General features: G+C 40.7%; 1 protein-coding gene across 2 annotated transcripts in view; it reads right to left on the bottom strand.

The window, feature by feature from the left end:
* CCDC149 (coiled-coil domain containing 149) overlaps positions 1–19,037 on the bottom strand; it is a 51,114-nt gene extending 32,077 nt beyond the window's left edge. Inside the window, exons 1-4 of one of the 2 annotated variants that reach the window (XM_035551808.1) lie at positions 18,914–19,037; positions 10,571–10,732; positions 9,997–10,035; positions 155–262 (exon numbers count right to left, since the gene is read on the bottom strand). In XM_035551808.1, coding sequence (XP_035407701.1) covers positions 155–262; positions 9,997–10,035; positions 10,571–10,732; positions 18,914–18,961 — 357 coding nt within the window. In that variant the 5' untranslated portion in view covers positions 18,962–19,037. The remainder of the gene's footprint in view (positions 1–154; positions 263–9,996; positions 10,036–10,570; positions 10,733–18,913) is intronic. The other variant, XM_035551799.1, reaches the window with a different exon arrangement.
* Positions 19,038–20,877: the final 1,840 nt, after the last annotated feature.

The following is a 20,877-nucleotide window of genomic DNA, read 5'->3' as shown; positions in this document are numbered from 1 at the left end:
CTACTGTTTTGAGCATTTATTGTAACCCAAATTTTCTAGAAGTACTGTAACCCATTGTTTTAATTTACTTCTTTTTTTCCTAAGAAGTAAATGTAAAACTCCAGCACAGTTTACATATTCCAGGCTATTTACTGATAAAGTAAGTTAGTAATACCTTATTGTCCCCTTGTACTTCTCCCAGTCTCTGCTGAAGCTCCCTAATCTCTTCTCCAAGATGCTTATTTCGATCTTGAGCCTCACTCAGTAGTTGAGTAAGATTTGCCTAGAAAAGAAGCAAGTATCAGTCAAAAGTTAGTGCCTATGGAGAAAAGTACAAGTGGCGACTGAAACAAAACGCTAGATTTACTCTTTATCTGACAACAATTTTTATTGTTGTTGGTACCCAGACTTCACACTTCATTAGAGAGAGAACAAAGGTCACCAGGGCTCCTTCTTCTTTAACAGCAGAAAATACACACAGCATACGTGCATCCACACTTCCAGAACAGCACACAAAACCCAAGCAAAACAAAGTGAAAATATCTATTCTAGTTCTGGTATCTTGGTTGGCACAAAGAACAAAACAGAGTGCTTTGACAGTATTTATATAAAGTTGCCAAAATTATAGTTTTAAACTTACAAATAATTAGACAAATGGCATAGCTGAGAAATAATTATGATCTGATTATATTCTCTCATAGTGTTTCAAGCAGACTCCTATCCAGTAAGGCAGATGCCAGCCACAGTCTCTGTCCCAGTGTGGAGTTGTACCATGGATTATCCAGCGGCACAGAACTTCAGACATGGTGTGACTTGGGGTGTTAGGCAGTAAGGAACCCTCAGCAAAAACAGAAGTGAAAGCTAGAGGTGAATTCACTCAGGGAAGAAACAAACAAAAAAGCCCCCCAGGTAAGTCAAAAGTTATCACTCACGCTATCTTACTAAGTCGTAAGGTGAGAAGTCTGGTCTATACTTTTACAATTAAATTCCATCAGCTTGATCACTAACCAAAAAATAAGCACTACCTTCCTTTCCAATCTATATCTGAAAAAGAACAAATACTACAAATAAATGCATTGTATTTTCCCCTAAAAATATCCCAGAAATACACAAACATTGACTCAGCACAGGAAAAGCACATCAAAATTACATCTCTTCTAAGAGCATTATAATAATCATGGTGGCTAATACACAGTCTTTCAAGACATTTCCTACGGTCAGGTAGGTATGTCACCCCCTGCCATAAATCTGAATGGTATAAAAAGAAATGGAAAAAGAATTTCCAGCTCTTCTAAGCATGACTTGGTAAAGCCCCACGAGGCAATATTTCTAGGTTAACCTTACACACAGTCCCTGGCTTTGAGGCCAATGCATCAGCTGACTGTTCCCAGTTCTCTCTTAATACCCGTGGTTCACTTTTAGTGCCCCTACTTGGTGTTCTCCTCTTTCTACTCCCTCGTTTCTCTATTTTGATCTCTTTTTCTTTTGCAGTCCTGCTTTTCTACCCTGTCATTCTCACTTGACAGTCTCATAGGATGTGTTTGTTGAACTTTCTCTTTAAAACCCATACACTATCAAACCAACAAGGTATCTGACAGCCATTCCTGCAATCTGCTTGTTTACTAAATGTTATTTCCACATGTCTTGTTTTGTATTTGAGACAACTGTTAACATGAATATAGCTAGGCATGCATCCAACCAATTGCAGGATCAGACTACTATACTACAATCAGCTGGAACTTTTGTACATCGATACATGAAGAAGCTGGCTCCAAACTCCAACTGGACTAAAAGAGGCGATAGTTTCAAACTTCTGAACAGGAAAAATAACTCAAGAAACTCATGCTTCCTACTAGATTCACTGTTTCAAGCCTGATTCACTGCTACAGTGTCTGTTCTTCTGGTGGTCTGAGATCAAAGGCTCAGAAGAAAGTAACTTTCCCACAATTCTGGAAGAGATTAAAGCATTTCTTAAATTACTGATAAACCTAAAGACTACATATAAAATAACTTGTGAAAAGACTGTAATAGCAAAAAAATGTAGATATCCCATAACTGCAGGGCCAAAATTACCTGCCTGTCATTTTGTTTTCTAGACAGCAACCACTTAAGCAATGTGAACAGTTCCTCAAGTGTGCTTTGGTAGAATTCATTTTTTTCTACACGTGAAATAAATGAGTAACAGTCATTTATACACCAAATGAACCAAGAAGCTTCAGAACACATTCAGTCAATGGTTCTGAGAGGTACTTCTTAATGGCTGTTTAAAAGAAATAAAACAAAAACCCCATGTTTGCAGGAAATTGCATTTAAGCTGAAGTATCTATGGCTAATGCTAGATGCAATTTACTTTGAAGAAAGCTTACTTTCAATCAAGGCCATCCAACAACCAAACTTAGCTAGTTGAAAGGAACACCATTTGCACAATCCTCTCCAAAAACGTTCTATTTATAAAGTCCTTTTTTATGATGAATCTGAACAACTCCTAACACTGCAATAGCACATGTAATTTCAACACCTGGGAAGCGCTCAGTCTCACTAATCAGTGCTTACAGCTACAGCACCAGGATTCCAGCAGTCTGCAGTCAAAATCTGGCTCCCAGTAACTGCAGAAATGCATTACCATGCCTATACTAAATCTTCCTGCTCAGATTTATTTCCTTTAAAACCATTTCTCTGGGATTGCAATTCTATGCTGAATTTTATTTGTCAGTCACATAAATGACTTAACGTGACAAAAACCTCTATATTCGAGACAGGGATTTTGGAAGAAACTTTAAACGAAGAATTTTAGACACCAAAATAAAACAGCCTCATTTAAGTATGCTAAGAGCATTACAATGAGCTAAGTATAGACGTGCTCCTTAATGCAAAGCTTCGATTCTACTTCTGCTCGACCAAAACAGCCGAGCGATGTCACAGAAGCAGTCTCCAGCAATTATTCATTTCCCTGGCTTAGAGGTTCCATACAACATGTAATTTAGATTGTTCCCAGTTTTAAAGGTTTTGGCAAGACCTCATTAAAGCTCTTGGTTAAAAGTAGATAGAAGGAGAAATATTTGATTTTCAGGTGCTCTGCTGGGCTTAAGGGAGCCAGCCAAGAAGATACTTTGAACGACACCTGGACTTGGTAGCACTACTTTGGCACATACAAGCAAACATACCATATGGTTGAAAGATGATAAAGCTAACAATGGGGGACCGGCTTCGTGAACCTCTAAGCACGTATTTTTTGAAGAAAGGGGAGAAATCTATGCAAGGAGAAAGGTGATTCATTTTTCCACCTGGCAACTTCTAAATATTCATGGACCAAACACAGAACTCACTTAGAAATTCAAGACAAGTTACTTTAGCAGACAATAAAGTTCCTTTCATTTACCTGCGTAACGCAGAACAATTCTCAGAAAATTAGTCAAATTCAGTTCTCTGTATTCAGTTTCTCCAACAGTTTCTTTTGATTCTAGGTGAAAACTTAAAAAGACTTCTTTAACTGCCAGAGACTTCACTTCTTTCACTCATACTATTCAGAGCTTCATCTTCAAATGATGTGGAGAGATTTCTCACCTGGGGTTAAGGGAGGGAAAGATGCAGAGGTGTACACCCTTCTGCTGCCTCATCTCTTCTTGCCTCTGCGACAGTCCAAAAGAGTGGAAACTGTCCGTGTCTCCTGCCTTCTCTCAACACAACCATTTGTAATAGTAATTAACAGATAGCACTTCATTCAAGCATATCAGAGAATCTCTCCAGAGCTCTGTCCACCTCTGGAGACTTTCAGTTTATGGTATTCTTGAGCTTCTGCAGCATGACAAGCAATTTCTTTTATATGTCTGCCACAGGAAGCTTGCCTGCACCATCTGAGCACAGTCCATTCCCCACTACCACACTAGACATAAGAAACTGTGCCCACATTGCTTTTTCCTCTGACCAAAAGCAAGAGAGACCACTGGCAAAGATCCCACTAGACGCTAGGAAGAAAGGAGAAAAAAGATTGATGTGGGAGTGCCCAGTGGGAAGCACCTACCTTTACTAGGTAGGGGGGAAACAAAGCAACATAAATCAGACCGGCCCACAGAGCAAAAGATTCAATCCTTCAGTGGGGTGGAATCACAGACCTGACCCTTTTCCATCTAGACTTTGTTAAAATTCTCAAGAACATTTCTGGGACTGAAGGTTGAGGAGAGACTTACTTTTAGCTGTGCATGAACATCTCAAACTACTGATGAAAATACCTATATTTATGTATTAACGTAAGTCTGTAAATAGCTGTCAGACAGCAACAGATCTTTGCTCACTACTGACCCACAGAATTTGAACTGATGACCCAAGAAGAAAAAATAGAAATAAAATGTAACTCCAAATAGTCTCTGACATTATGCACTACCCTTGAATTTGGCTCCTTTAACTATTTTGCAAATCTAGCCACACATACACAGTGTTATTTTTCTTCATACCACTTTAAAAATGATGGATAGTAACACATTCTTTAATATACTTCTCAATTCTCTTGCACATAAATCTTATCTGACATTTAAAAAAAAAAAGAAAAAAGGACTTTCTGCCTTTAGATACTGCGATACTGTCTGAAAAAGTAATTTGGAATGGGGAGAAGGGGAAACTTCAAATGTACCTCTACAGTTAAAATTTATTTTTAAATAAAACCAGGCATTTCTATACTGCAGTTTACAGTCTGTTTCTTTTAGCCACACCTTCAAACAAAGAACACTGAATTATAGGGCAGATGGGAAAAAAAAAGTTTGATGAAACATTAAGCACACTTGATGGGTGCGACTGATGGTAAATTTAATTGTGGTTTCTCCTGCAATGTTTTCATATGAATGCAATGGCTGAATTAATACAGAAAAACCTGCTTCGCTTACCAACTACCACTGTTTACTCCAAGGCAGAAGAACAGCTGACCCCTCCTAGCACTACAGGTTCCTTACTAAAAAAAGTAAAAATTATTCTTCTTTTTAGGTTGAAAAACTGCATAGAGAAGACTTCTAAAATTACGGTCCTGGGCATATTAAACAAAATGCACTTAAAATGGGTCATATTTCCCCAGAGAAAAACAACAGCAAAAAGCAAAACCTTGCCAAGCAGTCAAGAACAAGAAGAAATACCTCTCTTCCTCTGAGTACCTGCACCTCTGAGAACCAGGCAGGAATCCCACCCCAGAAGCACACCAGTTAAAACTTGACAGGGATTTGCAAAACAAGAAAGACTCGCTTGCATTCACATACCTTCAAGATACTCAGCAATCCGAATTTTTATAGTCATTGAAGAGAACCAACAAGCCATTCTATCACTAGACACTTTTCCCCTCCTTCACAACCAGTTTTCTGTGTGTTAGCTTAGCACAGTGCTCTGCAGGACCAAACACCCCCCAGCCAAACCCGGAGCATGTGCAGAAAGGTGACAAACAAAGGTTAGCATCAGCTACAGACTCCAAGAGGCCAGTTTTTGCAGAGCAACTTGCTATCACAGGCAGCTGAGGGTGTTAGTATTAACTACCAAATACACTTGTAGAAGCTGTTCTTGTTGCCTTTGACATTCCCGGCCAGATTCAACTCCATGTGGGCTTTCGCTTTCCTACCTCCATCCCTGGCTGCTCTGACAGTATCCCTGTATTCCTCCCAGGTTAGCTGTCCTTGCTTCCACCCTCTGTGGGCTTCCTTTTTGTGTTTGAGTTTGGCCAGGTATTCCTTGTTCATCCATGCAGGCCTCCTGGAATTTTTGCCTGACTTCCTCTTTGTTAGGATGCCTCACTTTTGAGCTTGGAGGAGGTGATCCTTATAAAGCCAGCTTTGTTGGGCCCCTCTTCCCTCCACGATTTCATCCCATGGTAGTCTACCAAGCAGATCCTTAGAGAGAGCAAGGTCTGCTTTCCTGAAGTCTGGGGTTGTGAGCTTACTGTGTGCACTCCTCACTGCCCTTAAAGATCTTGAACTCCACCATTTCATGTTTGCTGCGGCCAAAGTTGCCTTTGACCCTCACGTTCCCAACAAGTCCCTCCTTGTAGGTGACAAAAAGGTCCAGCATAGCTCCTCTCCTCCAGCACAGCACCTTCCCTCTCAGATATCATGAGAGGTTAGTTGGCAGAAATTCCTTCAATGTGAAGGTTCAATAAGGTACTTCAGTCTCCCCATACTTCATATAGGTGAGAGTACTGCATCAGGTGTTTTTTTGGTGACAGCAGATTAATGTATTCAAAGAGAAATTATTAAATTTTGCTTATACAAAAACTACTATACTAGGACAGAAGATTGTTTCATAGAATCACAGAATGGCCTGGGTCGGAAGGGACCTTAAAGATCACTCAGTTCCAACCCTCCTGCCATAGGCAGGGACACCACCCACCAGACCAGGCTACTCAGGGCCTCATCTAACCTGGTCTTGAACACCTCAGTAGCTTGTTTTAACAGAAATAGCTGCTTGGAGGTTTTAGGGACAATTTAAACTATGTTATAAAGCAAAAAAAAAAAAAAAAAAGAAAATCTCTTCAACATACTGTGCGCTGTGACTAATTAACAGAATATTTATCAAGAGTATTCAGGTGCATGAGTGTGGACTAGCATCTCTATTCCACCAAAGCAAGACACAGCAACCAGAGGATAAGAGGATGTTTTAAGCATCAAGTCTGAACAGCACTCAGAATTTTGAAGAGGGACTGTCACATCTATTAGAATCAGCATTTCATCTCTCCTAGCCTCCTGTTTACTGCAGAAACTACATGTTGAAGAACAACAGTGTCATTTCACAAAACATAATTCACAGCGTGGCCAAGAAATTCTAAATTTTGCATACTGTCACCTGTTCCTATCAATGGAATGCCAAATTTCAGCATGCAGAAACCAAAAATCTCTCCAGTGATGATGCTCTCGCATTTTGAAATCCATGGGAGTATTGTTCTCTGAAGTGCTGCAAGAACAAACGATCTCACTGTTTTTGTCTGCTACCTCACACTATGGCAGTCAGACACACGCACCTACAAACCAGGGCAAAGCACACAGGTCTCAACTTGGCACATGCATAATGTTCTTCATCTCCAAACCCTCTGAACAAAAGAGGAAATCACATTAATCTTCACAGCACCCGTGTGAGATAAATACAAAATGATTGCTTACCCTGTACAATGCTTTATCTGAAGATTTTATCTCACAAGACTCTGAATGCAGCTTTTGTGCCTCAGCACAAGGCTAGCAAAACTTCCTGAATTCATTAATTAACAAATAGTCACACTAGTCATTTTTTTCTGATGATGTCAAAAACAGTCATAAGGTAATCCCTGAAGCTTGTTTCAAAACTGAATTGTGACAACTGAGTGTATTAAGCTAGAAGCCGGAAGCAGAAGTGAAAAGGATCGAGATGGGTCCATTTGCAGCATGTCACAACATATTGCCATCTGCAACCTCCAGCCTTTCGGATGTTCTGCTTGCCCCCAAATGCCACGCTCATGAATTTACAGAAGCCAAGCTGTCTGACCAAGACTTAGTGAGTGGTTAACGTGCTCCCATGATGTCAATTCCATGGTGAATTCCAACATCAAAATCAACTCTTCATTGTCCTTACCTTCCTGAAACATTTCACCACTCCATTAGTTATCCAACAATTACCCCACACCTGGCACAACATGACGTGACATTCAGCTGCAGCATTTAATAGGGAGTATTTGGTATAAAAAGAGGCCAGGAAAGCATTTACTGCTCATAGGCTGTGCTAACAATACAAACAGCCAAAAAACTACTGCAGGAGATGAGATTACAGTAGCACAATTTCTCATTCCTGCTTCTGTTGGTTGGCAGAAGGTGTACACCTAGAGCGATCTTTGATTATGTCAGAGATGTGTACCACCACACGCACAGCTTGGAGAGAGAAAACACTGCAGAGCGCTGCACGTTAAGATATCATTTATATGAAAACAATTCTACACAAACACAGTCTGTAACTGCTTGCTGATTGAAATTGCCCAGTTGCATGACATTTCCATTGAAAACAAGAAAACTCTGTGTTGTGAAACAGTGAGAGAAGGCATGTGATGGAAGAGAACATATTTTAAGAAGTCACAAAGCATAATGAAGGTGAAAAATGAAGAGCTGAAGGACAAGAAATTAGCAAATCCAACCCACACTACATTTAGGGCTGTAAATTGCAATTTCAACAATAATTTCTCATTTATAGTACAGAAATGTAAGGGACAGCAAATTGTTCAGCAGGTCACGTTTTCATCTCATTCCTGACCACAAGAACAGCACGTACATTTGTGTCACACAAAATTGATTACAGGATCAAGATCTCTGTTTTTATAAAGTGACTGTGAGGTAACAAATTTCTCTGAGCAGGCAGCTAGGTTTTTGAGCAAAAAGTGGATGGAAAAGTCCAAAAGAGCACAGAGAACTTAACTCCTTCTTAGATAAGAAAAAGCTGTCTAAGAAATGCGTTTACGTGAATAATGGAAAAAATGTTCAAAACTTTATTTTATTATGCTTTGATGCACTTCTCAAATTAAAAGTATACTCTTCTTCGGAAAGGTTATCCTAACTACTCCAGATTATATAGCTTGTACGCTATAGACATGCTTCAACAGGAAAATGAAAACTTACGAAGTGCACTAACAGTCTGTTAATGTACAGCCTAAAATATATATTGTCCTTGGGGGAGACCTCTACAATGACCCCATTTGAGAACAAGATTTTCTTTCTTTCTCTGTTACTCAGCATGAATGTATAACTTCCTCACAAAAAAAAATAAAAAAAATAAAAAAATAAAAAGACTCCTAGCTAAATTATTAAATGACTTTCCAAGCACTTAACACATTAAGATTTGCCAAAACGTAACTGCAACTTCTGAATTTCGACTAAATTCTGCCAATACTTTAGAAGCAAGCATCGTATTTGTTTGTTTTGAAATATGGGAGAGGAATGAGAACAACATCCATGGGATGGCAAATATCCCTTCCTACTAATCTCTGTAATGATCCACATACTGCATTGCTGGGGGCTTTTTTCATTTCAATTGCATATTCTTCAGCTCCAATTTGAGTAGTCACAATGCACAAACCCTTATCTGGCCATAAACTTTTATTGGAACTCTGCTGAAATAACAGAATTTCAGATAAATTATGTGAAGTAACAAGCAAGTTAAATGATTCTATGCTGAGACACTGACTTCTTGGCAGCTATTTAAGTACATGAAGGTGTTAAAATATTTCCTCTCTAAGTTTAGTTTAAAACCACCAAAACTCTGGGCCCCTAAAAATTTAATAAAATAGCAAGAACTACATGCAAACTCCTAGGGAAAGGACGATCTGTAAAATTTCTGACCCACGTTTGAAGCAGTCCAAGTCTGAGACTTTCAAGACTAGCAATTACAGTAACAACTTTTGTCCTTTGGGTTCTCCTACCCTCCCTTCTCACACATTTTGCTTTGGGTGCTATTTTTTCTCTAGAAATTAAGATAATATCAGGCTGTGACAACCAACATCCTGCAGTAGGGACACAGTTTGTGATTCTCTGGAAAAAAAAGAAGTGAGTAGGCAAAAAGATTTTCAGAGGAACCATAAAACGCAATTACTGTTGTTCTTACCACTTATAACCCATGGAACCCAAATGACCTGGGAAAGTACCTAATGGAAAACAGCACTCACAACAATAAATTAACAACTATGGGATGCAGACAATGCGCTCCCAAACTGCTTCTGAAGTATGAGAAGTTCTGGCATGAATCCATTTTAGGACTCAAAACAAGAAGGATAAACAACGAGAAAAAGAATCTCAAGTCTTTGTACACTGACCAATTTCAGTCTTAAGTGAACATAAAAGCAATAGCCATATATTCTAATTAATGACGGTTCAGATACTTCAGAATGAAATATATTTAGAAGAAAGCACAAGAAGTCTCAATTCAACATCTGTGCACAGAAATGCTTGCTTTTTACCAGTTTTCATGGTTAATATTTTCACAGTTTTGCAAAAAACTTTTGTAGCAGAATAATATTGTCAACTGAAAAATAAATCCTACCTGTTTCCTCTTTTCAGGGGGAAGGGATGGATCCCCATCCTACAAATAAACAGACACACATTATTGGCAACTTATTTCTGAAGCCAGCATCTATATTAACTTTGCAGATCAAATCTTAAAACATGCATTTTAACTAAAATATTTTCAAAATTGTTTCTAAACTACTGCATCTTGATTAATACCAGTAATATTAATTTCACGTTAAAAATTTCTCTAAGGCTTAAGATTTGTTTACATTTCTAGAACAGCAGGTCATTACAAATTTACTTTGCACTGTTTTTCATAACGGTACATTAAGTTGCTGTGGAATAATAATACTGCAGTCAGTTTTTAAATGGAATTATGACTGCAACTAATTTTCTCAGAGCACAAACTGTCTTTCTGTGTCTTATATAACAGCCACTACCTCATCAATGCGGAACAAATGAGTAATAATATGATCAGGACTGTACAACTGCAGGGCTACTGTAAACAAGTACCCAAACGTTTTTTACAGCATGCATTATAGACTGCTTTTGATATTCAGGCTGATTCTTGTCCCCCAGTTATACAGCATTTGTAAAGAACAACCTACAATCAGCTCCCGGTACTTCTTTTTCAAAGACTGGTGTCGTTCCCGCAACTGATTGGCCATGAGCTTGTACTGGTCTCTTTCCTGTTGACAAGTGTCCAGCTCTTTGGAAAGGATTAGCAATGCCTCCTTTTTACTTTCGAGCTTCCTCTTGCACACCAGATACTGCAGAAGAGGAAAAAGAAATAAAATAACTGTAGCGAGCCACTTGTACCCCAGCCAGTACTTGATTCAACACTCTCAAGTTTTCCTCTGAGAAGACCGAAGACGATTCTCTGCATGGGATCAAACTCTGTCGCAAGTCTTCTTAGCTTACTGCTAATAACCACAGAAAAGAAATTTATTGTTTCAGAATCCTGAAATCCACTTGCAAGGCCACGTGCTCTCCTGATTACTGTGTGTTAGAAAATTCATCAGTCTACATTTCTATTCTTTTCCCTCAATATAACAGTATGAAAATGTCTAGTTGTCTCCACAATACAGCTCTGCAGCTCTGCTACTAACCGGCACTTCTCACCCCATCCTCCCTTCCCTCCCCATTACCAGCGATGTCCTCTGGGCTCACTCTCCCTCCCAGGTAGTGCAAGAGGGCCATGCCATGGTAGAAAGGGTAGCGTGAGTGGCGACTGAAATGTACTTGAATCAGTTATAGTGTGATACCCTATAGGCACGGACAAAAGAAATGACTTTAGTCCCTCAGCGTGCTGTGATACTATACATGCTTGTTGAGCCAAAAGGATGTTAAAAATGCAGTAATACTGCAAGCATGTGAAGGGAGTGGGAAGACAGAAGTGAGCCTTCCCCTCCTGTCACCACCTCTTATTTGCAGGGCTCATGCACAAAGAGAAGCAGAGCTTGCAAATCTTAGCTCTTCTGCATTAGTCTGATCAGCTTCACTGCCTTTCCCTATTGAGAGGAAGAGAGAGTAATGTCGACATCATCCTTTCCTGCAGTGGCTGAATTTTACCTATCAGAAGTTTCAGGCAACTTTTTTCACTTAACGTGGTGTTCAATCAGCAGATTCTTCTGACCCATCACCTGACACTTCTCATTCTATGTATCTATATCTATTTCTGACGTTACTCACATGAGATGTGGCACTAAATACTTTCTCAATGTGCTCCGCAAGAGACCAAATATCACAGCACTCATGAAAACAATTTATAGTTTCATTATGTACTCTGACAAGAATACTTTGTCATTATGGGCTCTTGCACAGAGCAAGAGCATCAGCACTTCCATACTGTTCTAGTCAGTGCCGTTCTTTGGGACAAAAATCATCACTTGTATGTACCACTTGCTCAGAACTGGCTTTGTTAACCTCAATTTCAGGTTAATGAGAAAGGGAAAAGGGAGTTTAGTATAGTAGTACAGCCAACATTTTCCAAAAATGGTAAATGCTTACTTGCAAAAAAGCCGGAAGGGGATGAGAAAAGCAATTCCAAGAAGGATTTGAACTCTCAAAAGGACACTTCCACCTTGGATTAATTTTATTTCTGGCACTACTGAAGTTGAAAAACTGCCATAAATTTACTGGATTATGATGCCTTGGCATCAACTTTACAAAGGCAACTGTACCTATGTACTTATGTCCTTACTGATACCTTACACAAATGTCAAGTCCCCTGATAAAACACTGAAAGGCATCAGAAGCTAAACTTTAATATTGTCAGCAAGAGATTATAGTGACATGGTAAACTGCTCTAAACTTGATAAAATCATTCTTTCACTTACAGTGAAGTACTTGTCTCTGACAATCCATTTCCTTCTTTTCCCTATTTCATCTCATGCCTTATTCCACTGCTAAACACGCCTTCACTAAACTCTTTTTAAATACAAATGATCTGGCACATTAATTACAAACAAAATGGACTAAAAGCAACCCCCCATCACTTCGAACCAACCCAAATAACCAGGCCTGCTCCTTTGACCACCAGACGAAGGAGCTGAGGCCTCACTGGGGCATAGTGGGAGAGGAGCAGGCAAACGCCTGAGCCCAGGAGGGGCACAGCTTGGGCAGGCGCCACGCCACAAAATGGCGGCCCGCGAAATGGCACCCCACAAAATGGCGTGCAGCTGCCAGAAGCTGACCGGGGCCTGTGAAGAAGGCGACAAAAAACATCCTTACCAGGCAGGAAACGCAGACCTGGCGCTACACAAAACCGTGGATTTTCCCAAATAAATGGGATGAAAATAATAATAATGTAGAGTAATTGGTTTCCACGGGTTTACAGTACAAGAAAGGATAGTCACAGCATTCTTGTGGGATTTGATTATTCAGCTGAGCTATGTTTCCAATTCCAATTGCCATTTTTGGAGGAAAAACAAGTTATACAATGAGGCACCTCAAAGAGTTTATTCAATATATATGCTTCAGAATGTTAAACAAACAAAAAAGGCATGAATAATGGCCACAAGTTTATTTAGCCACTGTATACCAGGAAAAGACTATACACAGGAAAATCCCTGAGTCCCAACAACAACCTCCCATATATGAACAAATGAGTGCACCAAAGTTGGTATACTGCCCAAAGGAACATAGGAGTTTAATAGTTTGTTTTGTTTTGTTTTTGTTTTTTGAGCAATGCAAGCAATAAGGAAAAATTTCCAATATAGTCTGAGAAGAGGTATTCAAGAGATGCTCCTGGCATTCATAGAGGTTTCTTCCTCTGCACTTGAAGAAAAAAGGCTACATCTCACATAATGCCTATCAGTGAGACAAACAAGTGGATTCTGTTATCTACTGTAAGAATATGATATATTCTTATTATTTTTGTTTCTTTTCAATTGACGTTTCAAAAGAATCTTTGAATTTAAAAAACAAAAGTAAACAAGAACCAGCTACTATGCCTTCAATCTAAAAGCTACTACATAAAACTTTTCATATCTGCCTAGTGACTTTTATCTACCAATTCACTGTTATCTGCAATAAAGGAAATTATAATTGGTACAAGGAAGATCATAATAATTAAAGGAATATATATGACACCCTACATTACTGCCTGAACTGCTTTACAGCCAGATAACTACTTTAGTGAAACTGAGTAAAAAGAGACTGGCATTGCAGGAGAGTGAAACTGTTCCAAGGTGACCCTCTACATCAAACACTTACTATTTGTCCATTGCTATTTTTAGAGACAAATCTGGATAGATCTCATTAACGACGCCACAGACATGGTCTAATAATCAGATGAAGCTGGAACACTGTCAAGGTTTTAGACTTTCTTTTTTTAAACCAACAAACACACCACATTCCTATCACAAAATAATTTATTTTAACTCTGTACGAATTACTGGCTTATACTTGGCTATTTTATGGCAATCAGTGCCAAGGAGAAAAATACTTAATTTCCTGAGGCTAAAAGTAAAGATATTTTCTCCAAGTTCTGCTTTGAAATCAATGTGGCTCATACCTTGTATTCTCTTAATACTCCAGGACTTGGTGTCCTCCCAAATGACGATGGGCCACCAAGCTGTATGTGGACCTGGAAACCCATCATCCACCATGTTCTCAGAGAAACTGAATTCGATTCAATGTCTTTTGGACAAGAGATCCTACTACTTTTTAACTGCCTCAAATGTCATCAAATTTCTTCTCACTGCACTCTCGAAGGTAATTTTGCAAATAAACTGAAGAGTATCAAAATGCATTGCAATGTCACTATTTGGGGTCTTTGCTGACCATGTTTCAGTAAAGTTGCTTTCCTTGACTTCAGGTTAAAGTCTTCAGCTTATCTGGAAGAGGCACGCACTCAAACCCAGAGCGATATACAATTACTGGCCATTTGCATGCCATCTCATGTTCTCATCTCAAATAAATTCTGAAACAATGCAGTTTCTTTGGTTTTACCACATAGTACCAACTCTGCTTTTCCTACAGCCCAGCATTTCCTTCACTTGCTACTCCTTAACTGCTCAAACATGAACCAGGATGGTATCATTCACTGAAATATGAAATCTAATTTCCAAATGACAAAGCCATTATAATGCCAACAGTCACCCAGGGAACTCAGAGCACCCACTCCACTTTGTTCTTGCCTACAGTCACTAGCATTTGCCCGTATTTTGAAAAACCCTGAGACAAGTGGTCCCAAACCCTGTGTGGTCCCCTCAGATAGGTTTGGTTAATTACATTTCTCACCATTTGAAAATGCAGATACACTGTAATTATGAAAATCTCACTAATTTTCCTTCCTTTTCTCTCCAGTTCATATTTAAAAAAAAAAAGTGCAACCAATGGCAAAGGTGTGTTCTGCCAATTACAAACAGGTTAGGTTTCTCACTGTTATTCACAATTCATGCCTGGAGCATGTGGTTATTTCAACTAGAACTACTGCTCAATAGCTGCACGTTAGATAAATCATTCCCCCAAACTCTTTCTCCTAGTTTTAACTTGCCAGTTACTACAGAAGGGAGCTTGAGAGCACATCCATATCACTTCTCCCTGCAGTGCCCAAGACCACACACAGTTAATAATCAAGAGATTATTGAGAATAACAAATTAAATGGAGACTAAATTTCTTCAAACTAATTTTAGGAAACACAGTCATATATGAGTAGCTGTAAATAGCATACAGTAAATGCTATAATATGTGGGAGGTGGCAAGGAAAGTGAAGCATTTTGACATTGGATTTAATTCTAAAAATTGCCAAATCTGAGGGAGAAGCCAGCAGAAAGAACGGAGGACAGCCACTCTAGTCTATGGGTTTCCTAGGAAACCTTCCTGCTTCCAGTGGAAAACACTGCCAAAAGTACACGTTCTCCAAGCAGTATTAAATTAGGACTGGTGCCAACTCTCCGTGAAGTTAACGGAGGAACAGTCACTGACTTCAGTAGAAAGGAGACTGAACTCTTAAGAAGTCAGCTCCCTAAGGCAAGGACGGAGGTGGTCCTGCACACCATGCAAAAGTGGTTTTTCCCTACCACACACATGATCTTCTGGTGCTGTTCAACTCACCCCACCACCCCAGGATCATGCTACCACTTACTGATTTCCCAATCACTAGTTCTATCACCACCCTTCGGTCATAAGATTCCAAGGTAGATTACACAGAATTCAAGGAAAAACTGAAATCACACCATTCTCTAGAACAGAAAACACAGAACTGGAAGCTTCTACAACCTCTCAAAACAGAACTACCTCAACCACCCTCAAACAACACTCATCTATCATGGTTTTCACTCCTATTAACAGCATTTAGCTACATTTCATCTCTTCCACACAGAGAAGAAAATTGAGCCAGGAAGGAATTGACTCACACAAGTTGTATAAATTAACAGCTTAGCATAGCCATAAATATGTAAGTCAGGCTAAAAAGTAAATATGTGTACTGACATTTATAAACACTTAAAAGCAAACAAACAAAACTCTACAGCCAAGATTTTGGTGACAAAATTATTTTCAATAATTCTATTCTCTTCAGTGAAGAGTGCCACATAACCACCTTATAGTATTTGCTTTCTAGCAGTGCACGCAGCAAAGCAGCTATTATCTGTCATATTTTCCTTTTTTCATCCTCTTCCAGGTGGGAGAGGTATCTTGTTTGCATCAAGGATTTTATCTTTTTTTGTTTATTATTTTTAAAAACACATTTAAATGGATGGGCCCTACTCTTGGGATAGTATTTTGAGATTTACGAAATCATTTGTTTCTGAAGGATTTAGGCCACCATCTCGGTGGAGGCCTAAAGAAAGTTCTTGCCATGGCTCAGTTTCATTCATGTAAAACAAACAGTTAATAACTAGTTAGTTAATAACAGTTAATATCCTACTGCCTTACACTGGCTTTTAAATATCCTAAATATGGGCTATGCAGTGATGTAATGTAAGATAAAAATCTAGACCCCAAGCAAAAATTATGTGGTAATCCAACAGAGTACTTCACTTTTTATAAACATTCATCCACGACAGACACCTGAACTCAACACAAGAATGGACAAAATTTACATGGATTCTCGATCTTGAAGCTTGTTCTCTTGTATTCAGTTTGCAAGATTATCAGCGGAAATAATGACTCCTTCTGCTCTCAAATATTTACAAAGTTGGCTTTGTCCCAGTATTCCCCTTTCTACATCACCCTGTTCAGAGTCAGTACATGGTACACATGGCACAAAGACTGTGGAGAGTACCAGGTGCACACTAAGCCTGAAAGGCTGTGGGATGAGTGGAAACCATATGTAAGCATGGAGCTAAAAGAACATGCAAGAAGCTGGTGATGAGCATAATAAAAGCAGAGAAAGAAATGTGAAAGAGTACAGAGCAAAAGGCACTGAAGTAGAAAAGAAAAAAGGAAAAAAGAGTAAAAGGAACAAATCAAAATAAATGTTTTTTTCTAATGAAGAATGAAAAACCCAACTACAGAAATACACAGCTGTGTGTACAAGTATTAGTATATGTATACATATAAGGACAAAAATACATATTACCATTCATCCTAATACCTGCAATACCAGACTTAAACATATTACAGCTGCTTTGACAAGTATTTCAATAGGAAATGGAAATTCATTTCCACACACTCAATTCTCCATATTTGAAAGGTAACAAGTATCTGACCACTGATTTGAATCCACTGGCTTCTGCTCTTTTAGGTCAAGAATTTGAATCCCCCTCTGTATTTCACCTGTTCAGCATCCACAATGTAAGAGTGTTTATTCGGATCTATGAAGTCTCTTCCTGCCTATGTTAAGTTTTCTGCTTTGACAGCACTTCAGAATGTTTACTACATGTGTAGGGAACAAAACTTAAATTACCTAGTAGACACTGAAACTGAGAGGCCGTGATAAGCTCTATACCTTCCCCTCAAATTGCACGTTGAGGAATACAGTAAACTGGAAAAACTTAAGTTACTTCAGAAGTTAGAGCCACTTTCTCACAGACCCATTACTATGGTGAAGCTAATAGCTAAGTTGCACAAAGTTAATCACACCAGCCAAAGGAAGGGGAAAGCAGAAGAGGGAAGCCTATACCCTGTCAGCGTGTGCTACAGACTTCATGCAGAAAAACAGGCTGTATGCCTGCTGTGGAAACACAGAGAAAGGAAGGAAAAATGGAATATAAATTGCTATGCCTCTCATTGTTCCTGAAAAAAAAAAAAGAAATTATATGTATGCTGAAGTATTTGCAAGAATGTAGCTGAGCAGCCATTAAACTTCACTACAACCAGGAAACCCCTAAACCAGAAAGTGTTCAAGATTGAGCTTTTAGGTTAAATCATATCAAAAGCCAAAAAGTTCTACAGGAACTCTAAATGAATGACTTTTTAAAGCCAAGATCAGGGACATTTCCTTTGAATGCACCTTGTGAATCATTTCTATTTCCCTACCCTTTCCTGCCACGTAACACTACCCCACCCACAAACAAAACTCCCATTTGGGAAATGAGATGTCAGGTGCAACACTGCACAAGCAGGACACTGGCAGTATGCTTTTCACTTTTTTCTGGATTGTTTTATGTGTTTCAAAGTACCATGTGCATGGAAAGACTCCAGTTCTGGATGCACTGCACAGACCTGGACCCGCATACACTAACTGAGTTCACTGGGAGATGTGACAGTTTCAGGACTGAACCCATGCATACTTCTGAGAGGCGAGGGCCTAAGGCCATGCTCAGGCAATGTAACGGAGGCAAAGCCCTCCTGAAATCAGAGGAATTCACCTGTGTAAAAGCTACCCTACAACAGCAGGTTCAGTCAGGTTCGCATTGAGGCACATGCCTTTTGTGCAGTTTTGTCTGTAAACATAAAAATAGCATTTTAATGCCCTACAGCAATGCAAAAATAAGAATGCCAATCTACCCCAAACATGTTTTTGCCTATTAAACAGGCTTAACACAGATGATATTCCTTTAAATTGTACAGGCCTCCAGTCGCTTTGAGTTTGGTAACTTATATCTTACAAGAAAGCGTGTACTCGTGGACATTACGGGTCTTTTAAGGCGGACACAGTAGGTACGTTTTATAATTTTGTTTTCTGAAAGCCTTCTCCTTTACCTCTTGACGCCCACGGTCCCTACAGCACCCCAGTATGAAACCCACCCACCCCTCTCCCGGGTCAGGTGCGCCAGGCGGGCGAGCCGCGCTGCAGCCGCCTTTGGGGGCCGCCTCTTTGGGGCCGCCCAAGGCCCGCAGCCTCTCTGCCGGCCTCCCCTCGGCACAACTGCCGGGGGTCTCGCCCCCAGGGGACACCTTCCGCCCTCAGCCCGCTGCAGCCCCGGGCACGGCGGTCCCCGTGCCCGCCCCTCTCCGCCGGCGGGCCGGATCCCGGCGGGCAGGCCGCCCCGCAGCAGACCGGGCGCCCCGCTTGCCCCCCGGCCCGGCCCGGCTCGGCTCGTCCCGGCCGGCTCACCTCGCTCACCAGCCCCTGCCAGTCGCTCTCGCTGCGGTGGGCGCTCATGGCTCCGGCCGCCGGCTCCGCCCGCCCCGGCCCGCCGCCGAGCAGCCTGCGGGGAGAGGCGGGGCCTGGCGCCGGCCTGCTCGGGCCTGGCCGCGGCCGGCGGGGCGCAGCGGGACCCCGGGGCCGCCTCCCCGCGGCCGTAGTGGTCCCGCAGAGCCCGGCAGGGCACGGAAGGCCTGCCCGGGTCGTGCCACGGCCGGCCTTGCATGGTGGTGTCACCTGGGAGATGTTTCTCGCATCCTTACGCCCCTCTCTAAGTAACATCCTCTGCCTAAGTACACCTTCCTCCTAAATAACGTCGGGGCTCTGCTGCTGCCCCGGGCACTGAGCAGCCAGAGGTGACCGCACAGCACCGTGAATAAAAGGTTAGGCATCAGGGACTGTAGGGATTTTAATGTTATATGTATGCAACCAGCCCCCTCTGAATTGTCCACACACTTGCATTGTATACATAAAGCCAGACACGCAAAGAAAAAAAGTGAGGTAGGGAGCCATGTTCTCAAAAACGGGATGCTGGAACAACACGCACTTGAGGCACAGATCTGTGTGTCACACAGTGTGCTGCCCCAGGACTTGGTCTGGCTTATTTTTCAGCCCACTAGTGCAGACTGATCCATCGGCACCAAATCCCAAGCGTGATACCCATATGGTGCTGCATGCCCTCCTGCACACCTTTGTGGCTCAGCTGTACCCTTTGCAGTGCTGTGGCCACAGCTGCAGCACAGTATATCCTCACAGACAATATCCACCTGAGACAAAACCACCTCAGAAATGTCTAAATTGGAAAATTGAGGTATAATGATGTGGGGGGAGATGGAGCAAGACCTTCATCTAAGACCAAACTAGGCGAGCATCATAGAATCATGGAATGGTTGGGGTTGGAAGAGACCTTAAAGATCACCCAGTTCCAGCCCCCCTGCCATGGGCAGGGACACCTCCCACTAGACCAAGTTGCCCAAAGTCCCATCCAACCTGGCCTTGAACACCTTCAGGGATGGGGCATCCACAGCTTCTCTGGGCAGCCTGTTCCCATGCTTTGCCACCCTCAAACTGAAGAATTTCTTTCATATACCTAATCTAAACCTGCCCTCTTTTAGCTTAAAGCTATTACCCCTTGTGCTATCACTACAGCCCCTGACAGAGTCCCTCCCCATCTTTCCTGTAGGTCCTCTTCAAATACTGGAAGACTACTAAAAGATCTCCCCAGAGCCTTCTCTTCTCCAGGCTGAACAACCCAAACTCTTTCAGCCTGTCTTCATAGTAGAGGTGCTCCATCCCTCTGATCATCCTCATGGCCCTCCTCTGTACCTGAGGTTTTTCTATTCCAGGTGCTTAATTATCAGTTTATATGGGAAGAAAGGTAGGTCACATATAAATCCAACAGGTACTCTCTTTAAATTAAAGTTATCAAGTTGAATAGATATCCTTGGCTATTGTATATAAGAAAGAAGAGCAAAAGAGCAGCTAGCTTTAATATGCAACTGTAGTTTGATAGGGTATATGCAGAGTTCATACATTTTATCTGCAAATTATAAATCAAACTTAGACATTTTCTCCAAATTATAGCCCATTTTCTTCTAAATTAGCTGTTCCTCAGCTCAGCACCCTGTAACTTCAGTGCTGTAGAGGGTACATTTATCTTTCCTCTTTGTTCATATTTTTCTGTGGTTTATGTTGTCATGTGTGCAATATATCACAGTCTTGCACATCCTCTCAGGCTTCTCAACAAACAGTTGCAGAAAAAAAAGTTTGCATGAAAAAGAACTATAATTTAAACCCTCTTGTTAAAAGAATTGTTAATGATATTAGAAACCCTATCATTTTCACAGTATTCTAATAGTTAAAGCTATACCACCGCTAGCATAGATGAACCAGACAATCTTTTTCCCAGTTTTTCTTCTCATTTGCAGAATTTC

The sequence above is a fragment of the Cygnus atratus genome, chromosome 4 (genome assembly GCF_013377495.2).
Source record: "Cygnus atratus isolate AKBS03 ecotype Queensland, Australia chromosome 4, CAtr_DNAZoo_HiC_assembly, whole genome shotgun sequence".
NCBI classification, from domain to species: Eukaryota; Metazoa; Chordata; class Aves; order Anseriformes; family Anatidae; genus Cygnus; species Cygnus atratus.
Note: the sequence above shows the minus strand (reverse complement) of the source record. Positions and strands in the feature narration are given on the sequence as shown.